The sequence below is a fragment of the Haliotis asinina genome, chromosome 6 (genome assembly GCF_037392515.1).
Source record: "Haliotis asinina isolate JCU_RB_2024 chromosome 6, JCU_Hal_asi_v2, whole genome shotgun sequence".
In the NCBI taxonomy this organism is placed as follows: domain Eukaryota; kingdom Metazoa; phylum Mollusca; class Gastropoda; order Lepetellida; family Haliotidae; genus Haliotis; species Haliotis asinina.
Window position 1 is genome coordinate 67,123,681 of NC_090285.1, and position 20,011 is coordinate 67,143,691.

The 20,011-nt window shown below is 40.1% G+C and overlaps 2 protein-coding genes across 2 annotated transcripts; one reads left to right on the forward strand and one right to left on the reverse strand.

Annotated features, from left to right (window-relative positions):
* Positions 1-2,473: 2,473 nt before the first annotated feature.
* Positions 2,474-9,891, forward strand: LOC137287644 (uncharacterized). Its single transcript, XM_067820026.1, has 6 exons — positions 2,474-2,870; positions 3,405-3,529; positions 4,665-4,721; positions 6,436-6,542; positions 7,506-7,656; positions 9,019-9,891. The coding sequence occupies exons 1-6, from the start codon at positions 2,813-2,815 to the stop codon at positions 9,028-9,030; spliced, it is 510 nt and encodes a 169-aa protein (XP_067676127.1). The 5' UTR covers positions 2,474-2,812; the 3' UTR covers positions 9,031-9,891.
* Positions 9,892-10,153: 262 nt separating this feature from the next.
* On the reverse strand, positions 10,154-19,313 carry LOC137287641 (autophagy protein 5-like). The gene is made up of 9 exons (XM_067820024.1): positions 19,160-19,313; positions 16,183-16,319; positions 15,454-15,581; positions 14,997-15,075; positions 14,622-14,784; positions 14,263-14,354; positions 13,470-13,578; positions 11,664-13,315; positions 10,154-11,591 (listed from the first exon to the last, which is right to left on the reverse strand). Exons 2-8 carry the CDS (start codon positions 16,291-16,293, stop codon positions 13,176-13,178), a joined length of 822 nt encoding a protein of 273 aa, XP_067676125.1. The 5' UTR covers positions 16,294-16,319; positions 19,160-19,313; the 3' UTR covers positions 10,154-11,591; positions 11,664-13,175.
* Positions 19,314-20,011: the final 698 nt, after the last annotated feature.

Consider the following 20,011-nt stretch of genomic DNA (forward strand, 5'->3'; position numbering starts at 1 on the left):
ATATACATGCTAAAGGCACACATCAAAATACCACGATTATCAAAAGCGCAGCTGGAACGGGCCTCTAGAATGTTGCATCTTGTGTCTTAGAGCATTGAACTGGCTAAACATCAGAAGGCGCCAGAGCAGACCAAGAGTGACTTCACATGATGACCATCGCCTGCGCATGCTCCACAAGCTCACAGTGACGTCATCGGCATCGAAAGCTTTGGGTCGTTGCCTCAACAAGAGCACAGTGATGAGACAACTGCGTGCTGTCGTCATCCCGATCTATAGAACATTTGGGAATACAGGATGTGGACCTTATGTTCGTGGGTTCGGAGGGCGGTGGGATAGCCCAATGGTTAAAGCGTTCGCTCACCACGCCGAAGACCCGGGTTCGACTCCCCACGTATGGACATTGTATAAATGTCTGGTGTCCCCCGCCATGCTACTGCTGGAATACCGCGGCGTAAAACCCAACTCACTCGACGACATATCGAAACAAAACGATTTGGATTCGTACAAATTCCTCCACTGCTTCGAGTTCGTGTAATTTGACAGCAATAATTTATTGTTGCTTTGTTGAAACGGTCATGACTCGAAACACGGTTCCCAGTCAGCTATCACTATCACGTCACTTCTCTGTTTATCACTATGTACATACTGGAATTACGGTTTGACTGCCTACCTTAGTAGCTCTGTCATCTTTCTATACAATGAGAAATGCCACACAGGACGACCAAAGACATGCAATGGTGCACGCCTCATTACACTGTAACTGGATCGGTTTTAAACTGCAGAACAGAGTGGGTACAATACGAAGACGTGAATAGGGCATACCGACATGTTATGTGGTGCCTCTTTAGGTGTTTTGATCAAGAAGTACATTTATCTAGTCAGATGAACCATTACGTAAATTACACCAACTATGTCCTTGAGAACACTGAAGTTTCTACAAATTACCCATAGTCTACTAAAACGAAGAAAGAAATCCTGGTCTGACACCTGCCAAGTTGTCACGTATGCCCATGGATGCCATCTTGAATTGCATGCCACTGCATTCCTAAAATAGGGATTACAAAAGAACGCGAATACCCCCGACAACAAGAAGCAAAACGATCAATGTTGGGTTATCACTATGTGTTATTACCAAATACATTTTCGTAATATGTCATGACGACGTGCCACATTATGCTGTTCTTTAACTATCTGTATCAGAACCCAAGAGTCTATAGTACTCAGGAATATCTCTCCTTCTCTGAGTATTGAATCGATGTGAGAGAGAGGGGACAAAGATGTGAGCCAGAAACTGGCTGTGAACTAGGATGCTCTGCTTCCTAATGTATCGGTGTTCTGCTGACTAAGGCACATGCGTGTAATTTGCTTATCACAGAACTTTATAGTTTTGCAGTAATGCAGTTCTAATTCAGTAAGCTATAAGTGTAACTGAACATCAGGTCGTTATATCTGGCGAAGTACGAAGTACAATTCGGGATTCATTGCAGTTAGTCCGTTTATTGTGCCGGAGTTCCGATAACAGTTCGATATATCAGTTTCTCCACAGATGAACTGTGTATACGGTGTATTCCTGGTTCGTTCGGGATCGGTTTGTCAGGTCGATGACTTGGTTGACACTTGTCATCTTATCACAATTGCGTAGATCGATGCTCATACTGTTGATCACTCGACTGTCTACTCAAGACGCGACTATTTACATTCCGCCGCCATATAATTTGAATATTGACTAGGTCGGTGTAAAACTAAACTCACTCACTCACTTCTTCGTTATCTCGGTATTCCTAGTCAAGGATCAACATTAGCAAACCACGTCATCGACACGTCACACATCCTGACCATCCGATTCAATTTAGTCGCCTCTGATGACCAGCAACAGAGTCAAATTTAGCTCTCAGACAGAGTAAGGCTATGTTCGGGTAGGGAGTCTTTGTTCAGATATGTACTCTAGTCATCTTGCTCACGCTTTCAGTCACTGGTTTGTCTGGCAGGAATTCATATACTTACAGGCTGCCATTATATGACTCAGTGTGGCGTTAAACAGTATTCACTCAATTACACAGTAAAGTAGTTTCGCACCACCATTGATCATGTCATAGCTACTGACCAGAGGTTACATTTTCGAAGCTCCCTCAGTGCTAAGATAGTCGTAAGTTAGTGTTAATGTATGATAATTCTTATCCCTAAGAGAGCTTCGAAAATCGAGGCCCTGGGAACCAATCCACAAAACGTTCGTAACGTTTCGAGCTATCGAAAGTACGAAAGACGTGTGGACGTGGAACTGCGAACGCTTGGTGGACTGTTTGAAAGTGTTATCAATGGAGATCTTTAAAATGTTGTATATTGACTTATCCGATTTAAAAGGGATAGTGTAACTGTTAAAGCGGTTCTTGGAACCCGTAACCGCTGTTAGCGACAGATCGGCTTATGACAGCTCGATACAGTTCAACGTCATTGTAAACAGAAGTAGTCAGTCATTGACGACGCTTTCTTCCCGTCGAGTGGTGTAAAAAACTTTATATCTGACAGGAAATCTATACTTACGACACGGTAACGAATTAATTTGCATTTTCTTATCACACAATGTGCAAAACCTGTATCGATAACCCCGACCTTACTTAAAGCATTCGGAGTGGAGGGAGACATCGATTGATTGGTCGGGTGATTGGAACGTCAAACAGAGGACGTACGGTAACAGATTTGTTCCCAGGCTACTCTGGATAGTTTTATCAGTGTGCTGTCGGTCGTCTCTTTTCCTGGGCGTTCGGGTATGGAGAGATTTTAGCTGTAAGTTAACTGTCCAGCTCTAGACGCCATGGCGGACTTGGATCAAACAATCGCCATTCTTACTACAACACTGTTGATATTTTTAGGTAAGGTACTTTATCGTTGTAACCAATAATGATTTTGGATACTGAGGGGAGTTCTTCGCCTATTGATATAATAACGTGAAACCCATTTGTCTGATAAAGGTGTTTTGCTAAAATACAGAAATGAATGTTAAAGTGATTCAGACTGATAAGGCAGCTGACTGGAAATTGAATTAATCTTTGGACGACTGACCGAGTTGCGTCCCTTTGGCGTTGTAGGATCTACTAATTCTAGATTGGAATCTAGACTTTGACTGTTAATGATCAAAGGATCAGTGAACCATTGGGACATACCACTCGCATCAAGCTGATACGCTTGAACTGAAACGCTGATAAAAGTGACGTAAACAAAATTTACTACTCTCGCGTATACCACAGACTGAAGTGTTTACATGTTTCTGAATTTAAAAGTTCATATAAAATGCACAGACACAAGATAGTTTGCGTCAGTTTGTCACGTGATCAGAAATGAACGATGACGCCACAGAGACGTTAACGGTATATATTTAAAGGCCTGCGTGTGTTTTCCCTGTTCAGGTATCCAAACATGCATCCTTCAAGTCATCAACTTCAGCCACGCGAACAGCAACTCCGCGATGGAACCCTACATCATACAGCCCAACATCGCCATATCCCTCGTCGTCCTTATTATCGTCCTCGTTGTAAGGATAATGTGTTCACTATATATCACATGCTGTATTCAGTATACATCACATGCTGTATTTAGTATATAACATCTGCTATATTCAGTATACAAAATCTGCTATATTCAGTATATAACATCTGCTGTTTTCGGTATATACCACGTGCTGTATTCATTATATGACACTTGTATTCAGCATGTAACATCTGCTGTATTCAGTACATAACATCTGCTGTATTTAGCATATAACATTTGCTGTATTCATTATATAACATCTGCTGTATTTAGCATATAACATTTGCTGTATTCATTATATAACATCTGCTGTATTTAGCATATAACATTTGCTGTATTCAGTACATAACATCTGCTGTATTTAGCATATAACATTTGCTGTATTCATTATATAACATCTGCTGTATTTAGCATATAACATTTGCTGTATTCATTATATAACATCTGCTGTATGTAGCATATAACATTTGCTGTATTCAGTACATAACATCTGCTGTATTTAGCATATAACATTTGCTGTATTCATTATATAACATCTGCTGTATTTAGCATATAACATTTGCTGTATGCATTATATAACATCTGCTGCATTTAGCATATAACATTTGCTGTATGCATTATATAACATCTGCTGTATTCAGTGTAAATCATGTGCTGTATTCAGTATTTAACATCTGTTGTATTCAGTATATAGCATCTTATGTATTCAGCTTATAACATCTGCTCTACTCAAAATCTAACGTGCTGTATTCAGTGTATAATATATGCTGTATTTCATATATACCATCTGCTGTACTCAGTATACAACATGTGTTGTATTCAGTGTATAACACCTGTCGTATTCAGCATATACTCTACTCTTTATGTAATATCTGCTGTAATCGGTATATAACACCTGCTCTTCTAGATGCATATCATCTGCTGCAGTTGGTACATAATACGTGCTGTATTCGGCATGTAACATCTGCTCTACTCGGTGTACATCATGTGGGATCAGAATAGTTTCTTCCAATACAATTGTATGCCAATATACACCAGTAAACGAAAGAAATGGAGACATAGTTTATAAACAAAAGTATTAGGAGCATGCGCTGCAAACCTGATTTGTTGTTATTTTGTTATTTTTTGCTTTGTTTTAGTTAATTGTACCTGGTGTAACCGCTCTAGTAGCTAACATGAAGAAATCCCCCACCACGGTAAGTACATGTATATACAGTGTTCCCAGAAATTACTGAGAAAATCTTTGTTTTTTTTCTAATGATGCTAAGATTGGAAAAAGGGTTTTCACTATGCACTAAGCATACTAAATAAGGGAGACAACTCTTGAAGGCTTAGATGGCAGCTCATTACGTCCAGAGTTATCTCCCTTGTCTGAGCAGACGGCTTCCCGTGTTGACATGGCAGAATTTACAGCAAGAGAGAAAAGAAAGCTCATTCTAGATGATTTTGAAAGGGGTGAGGCTGATGCTAAAGTGTTAGCTTGTAGACATGGTATTCCTCTGTCTACAGTATACAGAACTTTGAAGAATATTCAAACAGGAACCGGGATAGAGCACAAAGCAGGGTCAGGTCGGCCTAGGAAATTCAGTGTTGTGGATCGCCGAAGACTTGGGCAGATTGTGAGTAGGGGCAAATTGAAAAGTGTTGAGAACATCAGAAATGAAATGATTAGCAGAGGAAGTCCTCAGGTATGCAATGAAACAGTTAGGCAGGAATTACAGAGACTTAATTGGGTGAAAAAACGTGGAATTCCCTCGCCGTTGATGAAAGATGCACAAAAGGAAAAACGTTTAAACTGGTGTCGGGCTCATGAAAATCAAGATTGGGATAGTTTTCTTTTCGGATGAAAGTTCTGTTTGGCTTTTCCCTAATTGTGTGAAAATTTGGACCAAAGATACTGTAAAACCTATCTACCAGCGACCAAAACATAGCCCGAAGTTTCACATGTGGGGTGGCATATCGGCTCGCGGAGTGACGCCATTGTGTGTTTTCACGGGAAACCTGACAAAAGAAAGATACGTTGACATTCTAAATGGTCACCTTCTTCCGACAGCACAAACATTGTATGAAGATGATTGGATTTTCCAGCATGATAATGACCCAAAACACACTGCGCGCTACACAAAACAGTGGTTGTCGGGCGAAAATGTTCAAGTTTTAACTGGCCCAGTTACAGCCCAGACCTAAACCCAATTGAGAATGTGTGGGGAGTCATGAAGGACCGAATAAACCAAAAGGGACTGAGAAATATTGAAGATATGAAGGCCGAGGTGGTCCAATATTGGGATACCCTGTCACACGATTACCTACAAACTTTGATGGGTAGTGTGCCTAGGCGTATTCAGGCATGCATTGCTGAGCGAGGAGGTCTAACAAAGTACTAAAACAAGACTGAGACTGTAAAAGGATGATGTTTTAACATGTTTATGTAAGTAAAACGCCAGAAGTTAATAAACGTAATGAGTTACATGACGCAACATGATTCTCAATAATTTCTGGGAATACTATATGTCCTGCGTTAAAACCATAAGGCCTGGTGGTGTCTGACCAGCATTACCTTCACCTATATAGTTTTAAAGGTATATTTGTATTGTATAGTAAACTTTCGCATAGGTTAAGTGTTTAAAATGTAAGAGCAGGTTTAAGGTTTAAGATCTGAAATGTACAATACAAGCAAGTCGAGACGAGCAGTGGAGGGGGTTGTGTTGGAGGGAGACGGGTGGGTAGATGGTCAGTGGTATAATCCGCCTTATATTGCGGTAATATGCAACACTTGTTATTGAATGTAATATTGAGATATATCACCTTATTAGATGTAATAGACAGAATGCGTTATAAAATGTCGCATCATGCATAAAGATTATAGCGGTAGTATGACTAGAGTACATGTAAATGCCTTTTGCCTTACAGCGTTTAGTTCACCTAGTGATCCTGTCACTGGCCAGTGCGGGGCTACTAGCGGTCTTGTGCCAAGATATGTGGACATTAAACCAGGTTGGAAACTCGTACACCTGCACGTGAGTAACGTAACTATGGTAACGTTTCTCAACCTCTAAGACCTGAAAACAATCTGGGATTAGGAGCCAATGGTCGAATCGTTGGTAAATGGCCAGTGGTAGCCATATGAATACATGCAAACACATAGCTGCCAGATAGGTGTAGTAGACCTGGACAGAATAGTGTGACTACGTGTCCCTGTGCACACATCAGTGAAATGGAGCCATCACCAGGGTGGGAAACACGCAATAACTGTATGGTCTCCTGGGAGTTGAGATTGAAAAATACAGTCTCTACACTGTGTTCCGTTGAGATTGACATCCTATGATCAAGGGAAAAACAAAGCGCCCTTGAACAGCTGATCCAAGCATGATATTGACAGAATACAAATAGTTTTCTTTGGTTTACGAGAAGGTGCAAAAACTCAGTTTTCATAACCAGCTCAGTAATCGAAACCTTATACAGCCGCTTCAATCACATGTGACTCCTCATTACTCTAAAGGTTACAATGTCTCGCAGACATTACAATCCCAGTCTACTCAGCCGTGCACAGTATATGACTAACGGTCAATGTCTTACGGTGTAGAGACTGTACAGTGTATAACTGACGGTCATTGTCTTACGGTGTAGATGCTGTCCAGCTTCAGTCTTCCTAACTATGTACAGTGTATAACTGACGGACATTGTCTTACGGTGTAGATGCTGTCCAGCTTCAGTCTTCCTAACTATGTACAGTGTATAACTGACGGACATTGTTTTACAGTGTAGAGACTGCACAGTGTATAACTGACGGTCATTGTCTTACGGTGTAGAGACTGTACAGTGTATAACTGACGGTCATTGTCTTACGGTGTAGAGACTGCACAGTGTATAACTGACGGTCATTGTCTTACGGTGTAGAGACTGTACAGTGTATAACTGACGGACATTGTTTTACGGTGTAGAGACTGCACAGTGTATAACTGACGGTCATTGTTTTACAGAGTTGATGCTGTCCAGGTCCAGTCTACCCAGTTGTGCACAGCGCGAGACACCAGGATCAGCAACTTTGTGCTCATGCTGCTGGGACTCATCATTCTCGTCGCCAACCTCATCTACACCGGCTTAGTCTTCTGCAAGAGCCAAGTCAATGAGGTAAGAATGTTACAGTGGAGCCGGGGCTGGCGCTACACAGCTGGGTGCTTCAGCAAAGCGAGAGCGTAGTGACAGCCATACGACTGCGCAAAAGTATGGACTTACTATCGCCTCATTCGTAACTACTCGTGTCATTCCGGCAAGGCGGATCTTCCCGTAGGTCACGGAAAGAGACGAGTAGTTACGAATGGGAACAATTATAGGCCCATTCGTAACTACTCGTGTCATTCCGCCAAGCCGGATGGCGTCTGGTACCCCTCTCCTGGCCATGTTTTCGACTGGGTCCTGTCTAAGCGCAAACGGGCATGAAGATGAAAATAGTCTAGTACTTTTATCAACGAAAGCTAACTTTTAATTTCCAAACATGGCTCATGGAATATCTACCTCCCATGGGTAAAACAGCAATACCGTCATTCCCGTTGCAAATATGTTTCAGCGTTGAAAGTTGTTCATCTTCTAGATCAAAGTTTATGTTCAAATTGTGCTTTGTATAGTGTAGCGAAGTTTCAAAGTTCAACGGTTCCGCCAATTTCATGTTTTGAAATGTGTTTTACTACGCGCGATTTGATTGGTTTGCCAAGATTCTTGGCAATAATGGCGTACGAGAGGGATACGAGTCTTCTTGTAGGTCACGGAAAGAGACGAGTAGTTACGAATGTTATAGGCCCTGAACAATCCTGGTTCTCTGGGTATGCTGCGCTGATGCTTTGAACAGCGGGTCGTTCCGCAAAGCCATCGTAGGTGTGAGGCGGTAGTCATTCGTACCTACTCGTCTCTTTCCGTGACCTACAAGAAGATCCGGCTTGCCGGAATGACACGAGTAGTTACGAATGTAATTTTTCCTACACTGGTTCCGTCACCGCACGTACACAGTACACAGTAACAGGCGGACATGCTTTGGGATCCAGCAAATGTTACCTGACATTACCTCTGGCATCGTGATCGATGTTGATGCTGTTGATCACTGGATTGTCTGGTCCAGACTGAATTATTTACAGACCGCCCCATATAGCTGGAAAGTTGATTGGTGTGGCATAAAACAAGAAGTCAACCAACCAGTTCCATTTGATAGGCAAACACGAACTGATACAGAACTTACAAGCAGGTTTACCACTTCGGTGAATGCAACACGTTTTGCGATATCAAACCTGGGCAGGTAAATGAAGCTAGTGTACACTTCAAAACTCCAGACCACAGGCTTCTGGTGCATCTAAGGTAGGCAACTCAGTACAACGAATGCCAGTTTCATATGTCATCATGTGCTGACCAACACAGAACTTTGCTTATTTATATAGAATGCATTATGTGAATAGAGACATTCAAGCACATGCTTGCTGTTAATGAAATTTATCTTGTCTCTAGAGACTGGAGTGAGAGACCACAATGAGTGATTAGGTTCCACAAGATTGGAATGAGACGACCACAGACACTTGTAAATGATCACCACCCTCACCTTGCACGGCGCACAACGCCATCACGTCATCACGGGATGTTGCCACGCACTGTCACTATCCAGGGTTGTCTGCAACTTGATTTGAAAAAATAGCCAAATTTTGTGTGATGTGTTAAACCAGGTTGCTGAATTTAACACAATTTGGATAGTCTTCATTGTATGATATCTGCAACATTCATCATTGCAAATGTTCTATAAAGGTAGAAATACCCGCTTCTAGTGTTGTAAACAATATCAGCATGAATAGTCTTGCTTCTGTATATATATGTCACTTGCATAACAGTAACGGATCAGAATTATATTTTATGATTACTATCATGTAGTATCAAGCACAGAGAAAACTATGACTGTTTTCATAAACGGCCTTGACTTGGACACCTGGCCATGTCAGTTGTCAATGCAGGAATTGGTCTGTCACCTATAGTAACGAGCTAATGGGTATGGCAGTTAGTGAGCTGTCAGTGTGAGTTTATATTTACCTGGACACGGACAGGTTTTCTCGGTGACATATGCTTCAGGTCTTGGAAATTGTTGGTGTTATCACTTTAGCTGATGGTCTTGTGCATGTTGATGAATATTACCGGATCATCTCCATTTTGTATCAGCTATTGTTGTAGTGTTCAGTTCTCTAATGTAACGCCTAGATGCTTGTTCCATCCTGCACCCAATACTGACATTTCCCAGTGCCGTTAAATAAATTACATGTATATAAACGTTATTGGAAGAGCATGGTTTGGGATGGGAAATACCATATGTCAGGAATAAACATTGTATTTATCGAATTCTTCTCACTGGTGTTATGAACAAACTGTCTCTCTGACACTGGGTGTGTACATAGACAATTGATGGATCCAAGGTGGTTATTTTTTAGTGGGTGTTTTGTTTTAAAAGTATACACTGCTGTGAATCTTCACCCTCCCCTTGACTGGCCCTTACTACACATGTACTTTTAATCCTAATGACAGATGAGTTTAAAGTCTGGGTTTGCCAGCACCATCCCTGTGTTCTGGTTTGGAATTCCAAATAATTTCACAACAGGTTACGAAAAATGGATACATCTTTATTGCACACAGTGTACACACATTAGCACTTAACACTTCTGTATCTGCCAATCACAGAACAGAACAACAGAACAATACTAACAACAGTATCATGTGATCAGCATCATGGCTGCCATAAGCAATATCAGCCTTAATATCCTGTAAGTTCTTACAACAACCGTCATTAAAATGCCACTAAATGTCCACTAAATGTCATGTTGCAACTTTCACATGAGCACATCATTCAAATACATCAGTATTTATTTACAAAGTCAATACAAACCCCATTGTAAAATGTAGACATTCTTGCTGAATTTACTTGTTCAAATATTGACAACATTCAATACTGTGTATCCTAGAGTGACCTGAAATGACCTAACCTGAGCTGCTCAGTGCGCTTTTCTTCGAATCAAATTCAGTCGGAGGTTGATATGTTCTAAGTCAGTGAAATGTAGGTTGACATGGACAGGGTGACAACATAAGCCCACCTGTACCAGGAAGGGGAAAGGAGAAACAGCCTTAGTATAATCAGATGTCATATTGTGATACCTCTACCAGAAACTGACCATATAGCCAGCTACATACTGAAGACTGTGCCATTAAGTTGTTGTGGACATCTGAAGTACAGTCATGTCTGAACCGTGTGGCATCAACAACCGACAGGGGGGAACACTCAGGACAGATTCTGGGCCTGCATGGGTTTTCCTTGGTTAGAACAGAAATCCCCAAGTCAAAGTGGTTTAGAGAGATGACCAAAACACTTTACAATGCTGCCTTCCAACTTTCATTCAGATTGGATTGGATGTCACCTGATGTGGGTAATGGAGGTATGCTGACACCTAATGGGAAGCAGAACAGTATCAATATTAAAAATGTGATTTCAATGAGATTGAAAGGAGAACGTACGCTTTTGGTTTAGTTAATAAACCATATGGTCAGGTAACTTTGTTTTACTTATTTTGAATTTGAACTACAGATCACACCAAACTTAAATACACTGATTAAACTGTAAACATAAATATATAAATTGTTACATTTAATGTTCAAAGCCAAACAAAGAAGTTGTGAAAGTGTTTTACTTTTATCTTCTCCAGCACTTAGCAAGCAAGCACAATCTGAAACACTAGAATATATATGTGTCAAGCCAAACAACAAAACAATATATTACTTTCACTTTCCACATTGTCATATAGCCAAAGAAAGACAAGACCCAAACAGCAAGTGCATGTGTCAAGCTTTTCCACTTGGAGACTGAACAGTGGAGCAGACTCATAAAACAAGCATTCTTGTTAGGAGAAAGATTCAAAATATTTCAAAATATTCCTAATAATATTTCTGATAAGCGACTCAGTTTTAACACCGCATCTTATCATCATACTGAAGTAGTTCCTACCAAAACATTTAAAAAAATACCCCAACACACACTCCCTCCCCAACACACACTCCCTCCCCAACACACATCCCTAACCAACACACACTCCCTCCCCAACACACACTCCCTCCCCAACACACACTCCCTCCCCAACACACATTCTCCCCACTAAACATACACACACCCTCACCAACACATACATTCCACGATGGTCACTATCATCAGCATTCAGTGTAAACATGGTGGTTACATCATGTAGAGTGAACAAGCCAAGTTCTGGGTAGGCTACACCATCCTGCATCAGATTAATGACGGACCATTGTAATTCACACATTGTACATTACGCTAACACTTCCCCCTGGTTGATCTACAGCCCAAGAAAGTGTCAGATCAGCCGACGTTCAACCCTGATACAGGAACCTGTAGCTGCAGATACTCTGTCCACCCCTACAACATCATCTCTTTCAACAACATAGTGGTGATGTTCCCATATGAGAACAAATACAGAAGCAGACATTCCACAGACTGACCTAGGTCATAGTTGGAGGATACAATACATGCAAAACAATTAGCATCCAAGATAGCAAATGTGTAATAAGTAATATTCCTGGTGTTTTAATGTTGGTTGTAAATATTCATTCTTGACTAAACAAGTGTGTTCACTTGCAGCATGAACAATGAACCAAGTCCATGAGACCTGACTTGCAGTAGGCTGATGGTGACATTCTACCTCAAGTCCCACTAAAATAGTCAGGTCGCCATTTAAATAAAGTAGCTGATGTAGTAAACAGTATCTATTAATCTATTTATTTGGCTTACCAGATAATCACATGCAGTTGTATATAAACGGTCTGTCTGACAATCATAAGTCTGGGGCAACTAGGTTCCTCTTTTCAGATTTGACAAAATCATGATAAATGTATATATCACATCTTTAAAGTCCACAATGAATTAATTGCCAAATTAGGTTTCAAACTAGTTGGGATAACAGTTACAGCACAATCCTCTACTACTTTTGCAATGCTATTTTCTGTGACAACATTCTGTAATATACACAAGAATATATGGACTGTCATGCAGTTTTGCAGTCTTTGTAGGGCTGCTTAATAAGAGTGCTTACCTGTACATCCTGAAATTGGTAAGTGTGCTAACTACAGCGAATACAGAGCATCTATTCATACAGGAAGGAGTAACGGTCAACCAATGGTCAATGACAACTCGGAAGCAGGTCATTTTGTGGAATAAATAACATGTTAATAAACTGAAACAGTGAACACAATTGTCTTCACTATGACTCTGTGATGTGAGGCAAGTGGTTCAAAGATGGACCCGGATTCAAATCCAGTAACGAAGTTTAACAAAGTTATTATCTCTAATCAATGCTTTGCCAGAATATGAGTCACAAAGAAAAGAGGACATGATTTTTTCATTATCCAGTGATCATGGATTTCCTGACACAAATACCTGGTTACCATGGTGACACTATCAATCAACAAACATTGATTTGAAATACGATAATGCATGACATTCTCATTTGAATGACAGAACACCTGTCTGGTTGAACACCTCCCCATCTAAAACATGAACATACTATCCTCCTGTTCACTCATTGTGGAAGCTATACACAGCCCTTCAGTCACACTGTATGCTAGTGCTAGCTCTGCACTAGACGCTTGAGAACAACACATATATGTAAGAAGTTGTCAGGATAGCTGCAGTGCTCACTCAGCCACAAGATCGGGGTGTCCAACGATGGCTCTATTCCCTGGATCAGTACATGCACATTTTCTAAATCTGAAATTATACAAAGAAAATATGTGATTCTTAATGATAATCTCGCTGTTACAGTTCAACACACGATTATACTTAGTTAGTGGCCTGGTTAATAGGGGAGATAACCATTGTGGTAGCTAGTCATGTTTTCATTTATAACAAGTGTTCCGCTTACCGTCTTTGGTGTCACTGGGCAACGACATGTTCAGCAGTGTCCCCAGCGTCTCAGTCTCCCCCATTTCATTGACTGGTCGAAACAACCTTTGTATAAGTGGTTGGTCAGGCTGAAAAGAAGTTAGACATTCAAAGTGGTCTTCCATCTTGATCAATACACAGTGGATCAGTGGAGGAATGACAGTACAACACAGCATTTGCAACATACCAACAACGTCACGATGCAGGACACCAGAAACAGTCAGTTTGGTTCATGCCACTTTCAGCAATGTTCCAGCAATATCACAGTGTGGGACAGCAGAAACAGGCATCACACATTGCACCCAAATAGGAAATCGAATGGAAAGCATTTGATGAGCAAATGCTGTAACTGCTAGGCTACCCCGACAACAAAACAGTGAGACAACTAAAACTTGAACCATGTGGACACCCTCCTGCCAAACTCTGCAGCAGTACCATCAACACACAGTCAATGACATCCGGTCTTGCCCTGAGCAGCAAGCACTTACGATGGAAGCCAAGGTAATGTTTTCACTCCCCCTAGAGCAAAAGTCCTTTGCTATTTAAACAGTGTTCCATGTGACCTGCTGCCAAGGTCAGCTGGTATTTCAACAAGCGGCAAAGCAAAGTTGACATATGTCATGTTTAGGGGACTAAGATAACACCAAAGAAACATATGTTGCGAGTTTTCCTGCCTCTCATAAGCAATACAGGAAGAGACAAATCACACCAACTGTGACAGACAAACAGACAGACAGACAGACAAAGGCAGTCTGGCTGACAGACCAGCATACCAGGTATATTCTGTAAGGAATGTATTTGAAGGAGTCTTCTACAGTGGTCTCCATCAGCCTCTTGTTCACAGACCAGAACTGCTCAAACTTGTCTGCAATGAGAAACATAGCTTGATACCAAGAGTCTTGGTATGATAGCACACAATCAACCCCATTATCAGATATTCATCTGTTATAGCAACAAACACATTTCCCTCCTCTTACACCCCGTACACCTACGCTCTCACTTCACACCCCTCTTCCACCTCATAACCTTCCCCTCCTCCACCCCCATCCAAATGTTTACACACTTTTTCCTACATGCATCCACACTTTCAACCTACAAATCAAACTCCCAACATCCTACTCCAGCTCCGCACCATTCTGAAGTCCTGTCCACAGTTGTTTGTGGTCCTTCTTCTGCATGCTGTTCACCACCTGGCTGCGATGTTTGAGAGCGTCTGCCTCCTTCACCACCGACATGAAGTGAGACTCAACAGCCTCCTTGTTGGGGCAGTGCAGCAGTTCATCCTCGGGGAAGTGCTGGAACAGAGTACACAACTAAAACCTGCTTCTTCACTGGGTCTTCTGTTTGGGGCATATTCTAACAATACTTTTAGCCTTTTGTTTCCTCATATTATTCTGTGGTCAGCAATGCAACACCTTTCAACAAAGAAGTTGACCATCCGTTAAAAATTGTTCCCCCTCATAAACATACTCAAAATTACAATGTTTATATTCTGCAACACACTCACCTGAAAGTGGACTGTTACATTCCATGGCAAGCTTGTCCCTGATCCATAGAGATCAAACAACACTCCAATGGGGTAGTGCCTGTAAACATCCTCACACATCACCAAACACTGAACCATCAGTGCACACACCATCAACATAATCTAAATCTCATCTGTGTTTTGTTTAGTAGTAAGATACTAAACATTCTGATTGCTGGAAAAGTGGATCTTGCTCCTAGCAAGCCTGTGATTCTACTGTAACATGCAACATCTTATCATTAACCATACCAGATTTATGATCAGCTCCAGTACATAGGGTATCATTACATATAAATAATTTACCTGAAACTGTTCATGATAGAATTTGCACATTGATCCTTGAAGCATAGGTTATCTAACAAAACTTAACAACTTTCAAACACCAAAGCATGTGTCATCACCATGGTAACAATATACATATCATATTTTCTAAACTCACCATTTGAGTGGCTGGCCTTCAAACTCCAGCCACATCTCCCCCTGTTTCTCAGCCTCCACACACTTCAGGAAGTGCTTCTGGACCTTGTCAGTCACTAAGGGGAAATAACTCTGTCGGGGCACCAACAGCTAAAAATATTGTAAAATCTTTATAATATTCAGAGAACTGACATTCATGTTGTTTGTCAATGTAATTACAACCTTTTAGTCCACTGGCCCAAACCATGTCTTCCAGATACCTTTTAAGCAATATTTATCCTTAACACTTGCTCGATAACCAGTGATATTTAGCATCGGCCTACTTACTTACCATTGATATAAATGAAGTACACTTGACTCAGATCAGCGGCTTGTTACCCTATAGCCATGAACAAAGTTTTGCCTCTACACAGTGAGCTACTTTAACTTGAACATTACACTGATGATGGTGTTTGAACACCATGGAAAACAGAATTCAGAGGGAAACTGTTTTGAGAAGGTAGAGTTTTTCTGCTTTTATCAACATGATAAACAATACAAAATCTTGCTTTCAAAGGGAACATTAGGATAAACCCTGGATTATTTCATGGTTTCACTTCAAACATAAGATAAATTGTTTTTCACTTTCAAAATCAAGATTACTCATTCTCAAGCTGAACGCTCTAACTGGATATTATCAAAAAAGCTGATGCTAATATATAGACTCGAAGAAATATACAGACAGTACAGGATCATATTTCACTGCCCTTACATAATAGGGGTCAGGCTGTTCCACTGTTTCAATTTCTTCTGAAGCTAAGGCAAAACACACTGGGATTCGTCCTTCCCAGACCTCGCGGAGAATCTCTCGATCTTCAGCCATAATTCTTCTCTACAAATTCCTGAAATCTAATTAAGAAACAAGCATTACTACTTTTAAGAATAGCTGATTTTACTGGGTTTTTGACACCTAGAAAAACAATGTTAAACCAATGCCATCCTACTGAAAGTCAATAAGATTTCTATTCTCATTAGTTGTACAATATAGAAATAACTATCAAAAATCTTTTTTTCAACAAGATAAAGACTGTCAAATATGATAATTAGATTAATATACTTCAGCAATAGATAAGAGATTTAGTTAAAATGTCAACACTGCTCATATTATTAGGAGAGTCAGTTGGCACAAGTGAAGTTCCCCTCCAACATGTGAATTTGTTGACAGGGTACAGCATGCTATTACATTATTCTATTATAGAAATCAGTGGTTTGGTGGTCTGTACAGGTTCCAGGGTTACTGTAAGTTAAACATTATAAACAAGACATTCATAGTTCTACTATGAAAGAATGAAGGAGCATGTATGGTATTACATCACAGTAGCAACATTCCAGCACTATCACTACAGGAAACACCAGGAATGGGCTTCGAGTTCTGGAATGGCCTCATGCCATCCCTATCTCTTACTCCAATACAGGTACATGTCTGTCTGCATCAAGAATTGAAAAACTTCACAACAACATATGGTATAGAACAATAGATTTACAACATCTTTGTTATTTACAACACGACATTCCTGGACTTCTTCTTGTCCCTTCATCAGGTGAATGATGATAACAGAAAAGCCAAGAAATGCAGTGTTAAAAACAATAAAGACCTTGTAAACCCATACCATACTTTGCTGTGTTACCATCCAACTTCTAAATGCCCATCAAGCATCTGCAAAATTTGAACAGGAGTAATGCTAGGTAAATCCTAAATATACTTTGTCTGATAACAAAGGTTGATGTGTAGGTCCTTCAGCCAAGCAGATGTCTCAACACATCAACCTCAGTTTCTTGAGAAATCGACCCTTTGTTCAAATTCATTTTGATTGTAGATGCCATGTTGTTCACAAACCAAATTTCAAAAACAACTCAACAATAGAGCATTATTTCTTTTCATTTTCACTTCCTCAATGATATTCCTTTTTGAGATAAGACATTATTGCTATTAGTATTTGATGAACCACCACGTAACAAATGATCTCAATTTGCATATATGGGATCGCCTTCCAGAATATTCAATGTTTTCAAACATTTGAAACAAGAGGGAATCAGGTTGCCATCTAAATACTGAAAAGCTCAATTTCCTTGTGCGAATCGTGTCATGATGATGTTTTGATGAACTAAATCACTCTACCAAACACATGTTAAACTATAGCGGTATTGATTTCACGCCACGATCAGCATATATTGCAAGTGCTTAATCACCAATCTGTCTCTAGCATCCAAGTGTATTCATCCAGATTACTTGCCTCGCCTGCTTGTCACAAACACATTCACTGTGATTGATCATCTAATAGATGTCAAGCAGTAGATCAGTCTAAGTAAACTTATCCTCAGTACTTTTCTTTACACTCCACCACTGAGTCTAACAAAACCTTATGGGAGGTCGCGTCAGGTAAACTTTGAGACTGACTAATCAGAACACAGCTAACCAAATCGCGAAAGTGCACATTCGCACATACCTTTTGAACTTTTTATCTCGAAAAGGTTTGTACCCGAACGATTCTGAATGTTATTTAGCATACAATCGCTTCCGGGTGATGCACACGGCATACGTACAGCCATGACAACGGTGAGTAAACAGTCGCTGAAAATAGTGTTTTTGACAATATTCAAGGACGTTGTCTTGCGGAAATATTAGCTAATGGTAACCATGTCAACAGAAACCCCAAAGCATATATACTCTAGGTCAAATAACTGTGTTACATGCTGATTTTTGTTTGTGGAGAGATCTGTGTCGGTGACCTGAATATTTTGAAAGTCCCTCCGATCCCTAAATAGTAGCCGTTGTCTGATTGGCTAAATCTATTTAACCGTCTCGCATTTGATTGGATTGTGATTGGTTGCTCAAAGGTTACCTGATGCGACCTTCTACTAGGTTTTGTTAGACTCAGTGGTGGAGTGTAACGAAATACACTGAGACGAAGTTTACCTAGACTGAGCAGTAGATATGAATTTTGCTTCCTATTACCAAGGATTTCGAAGCATCTGATTACATATCTCACCCACAGAGGTATGCTCAGATCGCCAAAGAGAGAGGTACTCCACTGGAGAAAAACACCTCATGGAAATTACAGGGTCTTGACATTAAGTCAGATGAAATGGGAGTTTCAATGATAATTAATTGTAGTCATGATTCCTCCATTCATTTGCATGAAGGACATGAAGCATTAATGATTAAGCATATCGAAACAACTATTATAAAATAAATACATGTAGTGAACACCTGAACCTAGCAATTTGAATCAATCAATCAATCAGTCAATCAATCAATCATGCATAACTGTAACGTAATTAGGCTCTAAACAAGGCTCTTGCTAATTCACAAGTGCAGTTCATGGCTTATAAATAAAATACGTGAAATACTAATTTCACACTAACACATCTTTTGGCATGTCATATCCTTAGTACCAAAGACCATATACTGTCAGTACTTAGACATTGTTTAATGGAACTGTCAGGTAACGTAGTCAATAAACATAGCGCCTCATAGGTACTTACTAAAAATGCAAATGGTTTGTTGAAATGCGCAAAATTGTAATCAATATACCGATGTCTTACGTGGAGAACAGACCGTCAGAGACCATGAGAGTCTGTTGACAGCAACCGAGGTGCTGTCAGTGGGTGTTGACAGTGAGTCAAAATGCCAATCAGCTGACAAAATTAACAAAGGACATATTTGGCATTCCGTACAAATGACTTACCTTTCACCTGACAGGACCCTCTTAAACGTCTCTGTCTGGACTCTATGTGGACCGACACACGTTTTGCATTAAGAAAACCGACACCATTTACGATCTATGTGCGAAATCAGAAACATTTGGTGGGTTGACTTCCTCACGTACAAAGGGACTGAACTCTGAACATTGCATTATTGCAGACCACACAAAAGTGTTCTGATACGTCGCCCATCAGATGATTTAGTTTCCCATCTATCTCTCTACAAGACATAAACTATTTCAACGTTTATTCAATAATATACTACCATAAATTCAGTACATAACTATGCTGAGAACAAAGAACTTTTCACTGTCATAGCTCGTGTATTATTTCTTCTCAAATATCCAACAAATTTCATTTAAATGAGTACTGAATACGTATAGAGTCTTTGAAGGGCATTTAAAAGTAATACACATAAAAAAACTCGTGTCTTTAATGAATGCGTATGTGTGAACGATATGTCCCAGTTTACCAGTATACGTAAAGTATTTTCAAAGATGATGCAGTCATTGTTCATTTTCAGTGTAAAGCATGATGATCGAATGACTTTGAGCTATTAGCTTAAATACTGCAAAGCCTACAAAAATAAGTTTTTTTTAGTGGCCTGTGTGAGAAGTTTCCTAGGCAACATATTTGATATTTAACGTGCTACATGGCGGAAATGGCACATGAAGGGATTAATGTTTAGTAAGTCAGGTCAAACACATATTTCAAATAGATTCTTAGTTTATCATTTCCAGTTTATATCAAAACATGCTATCAAAGACTACCGGGCAAAAAGGAAGAAATCAACCTAGAAATTACGAAGTCTGCATTCTGATTTAACAATAAACAAC

Bases quoted from the DNA above. Each gene is read 5' to 3' on its own strand.
- LOC137287641 (XM_067820024.1), bottom strand. From the start codon at position 16,293: ATGGCTGAAGATCGAGAGATTCTCCGCGAGGTCTGGGAAGGACGAATC. The intron at 14,785-14,996 runs GTGAGTGTGTTG...ACTCTGTTCCAG, and splicing joins ATGTAACAGTCCACTTTCAG to CACTTCCCCGAGGATGAACT. The intron at 13,579-14,262 runs GTATGCTGGTCT...ACTTCTTTTCAG, and splicing joins TTCCTTACAGAATATACCTG to CCTGACCAACCACTTATACA.
- LOC137287644 (XM_067820026.1), top strand. From the start codon at position 2,813: ATGGCGGACTTGGATCAAACAATCGCCATTCTTACTACAACACTGTTG. The intron at 4,722-6,435 runs GTAAGTACATGT...TTTGCCTTACAG, and splicing joins TGAAGAAATCCCCCACCACG to CGTTTAGTTCACCTAGTGAT. The intron at 6,543-7,505 runs GTGAGTAACGTA...ATTGTTTTACAG, and splicing joins GGAAACTCGTACACCTGCAC to AGTTGATGCTGTCCAGGTCC.